At 34.8% G+C, this 8,087-nt stretch overlaps 1 protein-coding gene across 1 annotated transcript in view; it reads right to left on the reverse strand.

Annotated features, from left to right (window-relative positions):
- Positions 1-4,869: 4,869 nt before the first annotated feature.
- Positions 4,870-8,087, reverse strand: part of TSNAX (translin-associated factor X) — a 36,306-nt gene continuing 33,088 nt past the window's right edge. The window contains exon 6 of the mRNA XM_012660352.1: positions 4,870-5,987. Within this exon, the coding sequence (XP_012515806.1) occupies positions 5,613-5,987 (375 nt within the window). The 3' untranslated portion in view covers positions 4,870-5,612. The remainder of the gene's footprint in view (positions 5,988-8,087) is intronic.

Below are 8,087 nucleotides of genomic sequence, written 5' to 3' on the forward strand. Positions count from 1 at the left end.
TGGGTTTGTTGAATGTGGCCTTTATTATTTTGAGGTAGATTCCTTCAGTGTGTAGTTTCATGAGGATTTTTATCATGAAGTGAGGCTAAATTTTATCAAATACTTTTTCTGCATCTATTGAGATGATCATATGCTGTTTGTCTTTAATTCTGTTTATGTGATGTGTCACATTTAGTGATTTGTGCATGTTGAAATATCCTTGAATCCCTGGTATAAAACTCACTTGATCATGGTGTATTATCTTTTTGATGTGCTGTTGGATTCAATTTTCTTATTATCTTGAGGATTTTTTGCATCTATGTTCATCACTGATATTGGTCTACAGTTCTCTTTTTGTGTGTGTGTCCTTGTCTGATTTTGGTATCAAAGTGATACTGGCCTTGTAGAATGAGTTGAAGAAGATTCCTTCCTCCTCAATTTTTTGGAACAGTTTCAGGAGGATTCATATTAGTTCTTCTTTTAGTAGAATTTGGCTGTGAATACATCTGGTCCTGGGCTTTTTAACAATTTTTTATTATTGATTTAATCTTACTATTTATTAATGGTCTGTTCAGGAGTTCTCTTTCTTCCTGATTCAATCACGGGAGGTTGTTATGTTTCCAGAAATTTATCAATTTCATCTAGGCTTTCTAGTTTATGAGTGTATAGTTGTTCATAATAGTCTCTGATGATCTTTGGTATTTCTGTAGTACAAGTTGTAATGTCTCCTTTTTCATTTCTGATTATTTGGATCTTCTCTCTTCTTGGTTAGGCTCTCTAGTGCTTTGTCAATTTTGTCTTTTCAAAGAATCAACTTTTTGTATCATTGTTCCTTTATATTGTTTTTTTGGTCTCTATTTCATTTAGTTTTGCTGATCTTTGTTATTTTTTTCTTCTGCTAACTTTGGGTTTGGTTTGTTCTTGTTTTTCTAGTACCTTTAGGTGCAATGTTAGGTTGTTAATTTGTGATCTTTCTACTTTGTTGATGTAGATATTTAATGCTATAAACTTTCCTCTTAGCATTGCTAATATCTTTTTCCGTTGACGCAGTGATCGTTCAGGAGAACGTTGTTTAATTTCTATGTATTTACATAGTTCCCCTGCCTTTTTTTTTCCCTAGAGACAGGGTCTCACTCTGTCACCCAAGCTGCACTTCAGTGCAGTGGCATAATTGGTGATCATACCTCTCTGCAGCCTCAAATTCCTGGGCTCAAGCAATCCTCCTGCCTCAGCCCCCTGAGTAGCTGGGACTACAGGTGTGCACCACCATGCCTGGCCTCTGAAGTTCCTCTTTGTATTGATTTCAAGCATTATTCCATTGTGGTCTGAGAAGATACTTGACATGATTTTGATTTTTTAAAATTTGTTAGGACTTAATTTGAGGCCTAACATGTGGTCTATCTTTGAGAATGTTTCATGTGCTGGTGAAAAGAATATATATTCTGTTGTTGTTGGATAGAATGTCCTGTAAATGTCTGTTGAGTCAATTTAGTCTAAAGTCCAATTTAAATCCAATGTTTCTTGATGCTTTTCTATCTCAATGATCTGTCTAGTGCTGTGAGTGGGGTGTTGAGGTCCCCTACTATTACTGTATTGCTGTCTGTTTCTTTAGTTCTAGTAATATTTGTTTCGTGAATCTGGGAGCTCTGATATTGGGTGCATATATAATACTGTTATATCCTTATATCCTGTTGCTGAATTAATCACTTTATCATTATATAATGACTTTGTCTTTTTTTACTGTTTCTGGTTTAAACTCTGTTTTATCTAATATAAATGCAGCCATTCCTGCTCATTTTTGGTTTCCATCTGCATGGAATATTTTTCCATCTCTTTATTTTTAGTCTGTGTGTATTTATGGTTGAGTTTCTTGAAAGCAGGATATAGCCAGAGCATTTGTTTTTTTTTAATCCATTCTGCCAATCTTTTTTTTTTTTTTTTTTTTTTGAGACAGAGTCTCACTGTGTTGCCCGGGCTAGAGTGCCGTGGCGTCATCCTAGCTCACAGCAACCTCAAACTCCTGGGCTCAAGCAATCCTTCTGCCTCAGCCTCCCGAGTACCTGGTACTACAGGCATGTGCCACCAGGCCCGGCTAATTTTTTCTATATATTTTTAGTTGTCTGATTAATTTCTTTCTATTTTTAGTAGAGACGGGGTCTCACTCTTGCTCAGGCTGGTTTCAAACTCCTGAGCTCAAACGATCTGCCTGCCTCAGTCTCCCAGAGTGTTAGGATTACAGGCGTGAGCCACTGCACCCGTCCCCAATCTATATCTTTTAAGTGGAGCATATAACTCATTTACACTCAGAGTTCATATTGATATATAAGGCTTTATTCCTATCATATTGTTTTCTAGTTGTTTTATAAATTTTTTCTTTCCCTTTTTTCTGTCTTTTTTGCCTTTGTGGTTTGATGAAATTCAGTCATGTTGCCATTTGATTCTTTTCTCTTCCTCCTTTGTGCAGTTGTTATATAACACCTGTGAGTTTTATATTTTTGGTGTTTTTATGATAGTGAATATCAACCTTTGGTTTTCATGTTTAAGACCTGATTGAGCATTTCCTGTAGTGCCGATCTAGTAATGAGGAATTTCCATAAGCATTTGCTTGTCTGGGAAAGACTTTGTTTCTCCTTCATTTATGAAGGTTATTCTGGTAGGATATAAAATTCTTGGCTAACAGTTTTTTCTTTTAGCACTTTGAAAATGATATCCAATTCTCTTCTGGCCTGTAAGGTTTATGACGAGAAAAGTCTGCTGTTAGTCTTATGGGGTTTCGGTAATAGGTGACCAGATGCTTTTCTCTTGCTAATTTTAAAATTCTTCCTTTCATTTTCACTTCAGACATTCTTAATACAATATGCTGTGGTGAAGTCCTTTTTGCAATATATTTGGGGATTGCTGGGCCTCCTTTATCTACGTCTCTCTTGTTATTACATGGGAATTTCTCCTCAATTATTTCCTCAAATAGGTTTTCTAAACTTATTGATCTCTCTTCCCCCTCAAGAACACCAATAACTCGTAAGTTCAGTCATTTTATGTAGTCTCAGATGTCTCAAATGCTTTGTTCATTCTTTTTTATTCCTTTTTCCTTATTTTTGTCTGACTAAATTATTCAAAAGACCTGTCTTCAAGTTCTGAGATTCATTCTTCTGCTTAGTCTAGTCTATTATCGAAGGTTTTAAAATATATTTTATATTCCATTAAATTAGTTTTTTAGTTTTAGAATTTGTTTTTGTTTTGTTTTTTTAAGGTATCTATCTCCTTGGTAAATTTTTCATTCATATCCTGAATTTTCTGATTTCTTTGTATTGATTTTCACATTTCTCTTGCATCTCAGTGAGCTTCTCTAAAATCAGTATTTTGAATTCTTTGGTGTTTTGAGAAGTTCCTTTTGTTTGGGATCTATTGCTGGACAATTGTTGTAGTCCTTTGGTCGTGTCATATTTCCTTGCTTTTCCATTTTTCCTGTGTCCTTCTGTAGATATTTGTACATCTACCATAGCAGTCATTTCTTCCAATTTCTTGAAATTGCTTTCATAGGGGAGAATTTTTTCCTGAAGATGTATATATGCTGTTGTTTGAGTACGACACTTTGGCTTTGATTTTGGGTGCTTGTGCCAGTGTTATCTTTACGTGATTTCTTCAGCAGTACACAGGATCAGTGGTATCTGTGATTTCCTCAGTGGTTTGGGGCAGTGGTCCCCAACCTTTTTAGCACCAGAGGCTATTTTCATGGAAGACAATTTTTCCACAGACTGGGGAAGGGGGGTGGGGGGGAGGGGATGGTTTCAGGATGATTCAAGCATGTTACATTTATTGTGCACTTCGTTTCTATTATTATTACATTGTAATATATAATGAAATAATTAGACAACTCACCATAATGCAGAATCAGTGGGAGCCCTGAGCTTGTTTTCCTGCAACTAATGCCACTGCTGATCTGACAGGAGGTGGAAACAAAGGACTGTGGGTCCTTGATGACATCACTGAGCTCCTGAGTTAACCAACCTGGAAACCCTCACTCTCTGGACTGACTTTAAGAAATAATAAATCTCCATATTAAGCTAGTCTATATTAAGGTTTCCTGTTTCAACCAAAAACTCTGCAATAGTTTTATTATGTCTCAATGTGATCAAACAATAAGCTTAACTACTGTATTGTAATAATTTATTCAAAAGACTTCAGTTTTAAACATCTATAAAACATTCAGCAATCCATTATTTATTTTTGACATTATAAATTTAAGTGGTAGAAGGAAAAAAAATATGTAATGAGACTGATTATATTTCAGCAGTGTATCTTAGAAGAGGGAAACCAAAAAACCCACCATCATCAAAACAAATAAACAAACATACTTTATTAGGCATGTCTATGTTTTATTTTCCTTTAGGTGATATTTTTTGGAAAGTTACATTTTCAAGCAATCAGTCCTTACAAACAGAGCTAACCTTTCTGAAAATAAAATACAGTATCTAGATTCTCAAAACTCACAAAACCAACTGGAAATGTCTGGTTGTCAACCAATAGTGTCATGCTCAAGTCAGTTTCACATCAAAGTAACAATCTATAACTAATTTGAATAGTCAAATTCCAATTCTAAATATTACTAGAGACTACCACTGTTATTCTCAACTGTACTGACAATTGTCTTATTGCTGAATTGTACATTATAAATTGTCTTTGGCAACTTTTATTTATCAATTACCACCACGGGACACCTATAAAGATTTGTATTAACTTAGTATTTCAAAACATCATTATTTAAATGTACTTTGTAATAGATGCTAGAATAGTAAAGCCTCTGAACATGCCTAATAACAACAACAAAAAATCACTAAATAATCACTACTAAAAGCTTTTCAGTTTTATGTACAAGTATATAATTCAACTCAACTTTACCAGTGAAAATATTATACAGTGTTCCCTCCCATTCTCTATAAGATCTCCTGTGGTAAAGGACAAAAAAATAAATGGAGAAAGTAACATCTGGGTATCTGTCAATTTTTCTGGAAGGTTGTTTCATATAAATTTAAAATGGCCTAAAATTGGCCAGAATATAATACTTATTTTCACTATAATACCTCATAAACTTGTACTTAAATTAAAGCATATTGACAGCTTATTAATTTTTAATTCTTGTTCCATGGAATAAACCTATTTTGGAGGCTTGGCACAATAGTAACAAGAAATTTAAACTGGAAGCTTGAGTCCAGAAATTTAACTAAAAAATCTTTTCTATACATAATAAAATCATCGACTTAAATTATAAATGGCTTCCACTCAAAATTACCACTCAAAAATTCACAAAAAGTAAATTAAAATAGATATGGCAGAAAGTGCACTCTGAAGTATGTACTATGTTCACATTACAAAGATAAATGATGAGGGTTAACCAGCAAAAATTCAAATAGGTATATAGGCAAACATTTGTATGCAAACTTCCATGAATAAGATATAAGAAACGATTCATCTGGACAATTTTATGTACAGCTTGTATACACTTTAAACCAAGTACAACTGAGAACAATTCTATATAAAAGCCACAATAAAGTCAAATGAAATACGAAATAACAGTCTTACAAATTGGTCTCTCTTAGGAGTTCTCAGAAGAATAATAACTGGGAAACATTATTCTAAGAAATGCCCTCTTCTTGATCAATCATTTCTGTTTTAACTGAAAACACATCTGCCAGCATATGTTTTGGAATTTCTGAGCCTCTGACTTTCAAAGCATAACAAGCATTCTCCACTTTGGCCAGACTTTGTTTTAAGGTATACAGCTTCTTAGAAACCTCATATGGTCCAGTGTTGCCAATGAATGAAAATCCATCATAAACCTGACGTAAAAACTGGCTCACTTCAAAGGGGGTGTCAATGTCCCCATTCCCCACACTGTTAATACACATCCGCATCAATTCTCCAGTTAAATCGGCCACTCCCAGAAGGTAATCGACAGGTGTGACTTTCAGCCTCCAAGTGCCAAACTGCTTATCTTGTGGATCAGAGGGCTGGTAAAACAAAACAAAAAACACACACACACAAAGAAAATACACTGTGAAAAAGAGTGAATATAGCATGTATCACATTGTAAACTACAAAATCAATAGCAGATCACACTAATTTTCTCCAATAACCTATTTTGCTTAATAATCATTTGAGTGTTACAAGAGGAAACCTATGCCCTCGGTAGGGAGCTGAACGAGATGACTTCAAGATGTTTTTGAAATCTAATACTGTATCATCTTAAAACCAACTATTTCCAACTTCACTTGACATACAAGATGAAAACATTCTTAAACAAGGTTTAATGACTTTATTGCATGACAATGACTTATTTAAATGACAAATCACAAGGCCCTTAAGATTTGTGAGCCTAAGTTACTTAGTCCCTTTCTGACCTCTTACCTTTCCCTAGTCAGGACGGACCATCACAATTTATTACTCTCTCCCAGCATCCTCGATTCCCTTAGACTCCTGTATTTCCTACTACACCTGCCCAACAGAAACAGAATCCTGAATCAATACTAAAATCTACTCGTTAGTCCTTTATTCAGATGGCTAAGAACCACTGAGTTAAAAAATAGTAATCACAATTACATAGAGTTTGGATGCTACAAATTACTCACCAATCCTTTTACTTATTCTCAGATGGTTCTCTCTCCAGTCTCTTCACACACTATTCCAAACCTTCACCACTCTCCTCAGTCCCCTACTCAATCCCAAACCCCTTCACTTTCCGTAGACAACCTTGCCTAATTTTGCTGGCCTGCTCTTTTGCCAGATCACCTAGCACAATCTCTCGATTACCTTCATCCCTACCAAAAAAAAAAAAACAAAAACTTTTTTATATCCATGTCCATCTTTACCTTCTATCCTCCAGTCTCAGATGATGAGTTGTCCCTCCTCTTGTTTGAGGTTAACTCTTCCAAATGACCTTGACCCATCTCCTCCCACCTCTTCCAGGACCTTGCTTCATAAGGTGTATGCCCTTGGGCAAGTTATTTCATCTCTCTAAACCTCAGTTTCCTCATCTGTAAAATCGGATAACAGTACCTACCTCAGAGGTTTATTTTAAGGATTAAATGAGATAACATTTACCAAGTTCTTGGCACAATGTCCAACACAAAGTAAATACTCAATAAATGTTAGCTGCTATCATCATCACCATCACGTAAATCTCTCTCCACATCAATTTCTCTCTATTGGATTCTTTCTGGTAGAGACAATGTCTAAATTGTTATTAACAGATTGTATGTTTAACACACTAGGTGAAGCTGCAATTACATCACAGGACATTTTCAGCAAGGGGAAATGCAAAGGTGTGCAGTAAGAACTGTGTTCTGTTTTTGAGGAACTAATGAGGTATTCCTTTGGAGTAAAGTAAGGAGTATTACAAGATGAGACTAGGGAGATAGTTTTATTAGGATCACTCTGGTTGCTGTGTATCCAATATATATGAATCCTAATACTGTTTGAACTCTTCAAAGACCATCTGGTCCAATGCCCTCATCATACAGCATACGAACTGAGGTTCAAGAATCATCATAGGTAATATAGCTAGTTACTGGCACTATGTTTCTATTCTATTTTTCTGTATGTTTGAAATTTTCCATAATAAAAAGGTGTTTTTTTTAAATTAAATTTAATGGTTTTGACAATATTCTCAACAGGCAAGTCAGAACAAAATGCCTTTCCTTACCAACTACCCACAATTTTTAGCACCAAGCATCAAGAATCTTTAGCGCTAAAAGGAAAAATTACTTATGAATGTGGTCTTAATCTGAGAAGTGTATATAGGTATCACAGGACTGTAATCTTAGAATAATTTAGTACCTAAGTCCTAAAAACAGTACATTTACTCTCGGCTTTCTAGCCTCTTTCCCAGTATTTTCGTTTTCATTTAGAGGAAACTTGAAAGGAAGATGTGGTAACCTCCCTACCTAATGTTATTGCAGGGTCAAATAGGCTTAACTTTACTTATTTCTATAATTCAATCTACACTAGATGAATCAAAAATATGATGAAATTTTACTTCTCAAAATGAGTGCTTAATAAACTTCATATAATTTAAAAAGTTGAGAAAATACATGGCTTCCTTAAAGTAAGTT

The sequence above is a fragment of the Propithecus coquereli genome, unplaced genomic scaffold (assembly GCF_000956105.1).
Source record: "Propithecus coquereli isolate 6110/MARCELLA unplaced genomic scaffold, Pcoq_1.0 Scaffold66, whole genome shotgun sequence".
In the NCBI taxonomy this organism is placed as follows: Eukaryota; Metazoa; Chordata; class Mammalia; order Primates; family Indriidae; genus Propithecus; species Propithecus coquereli.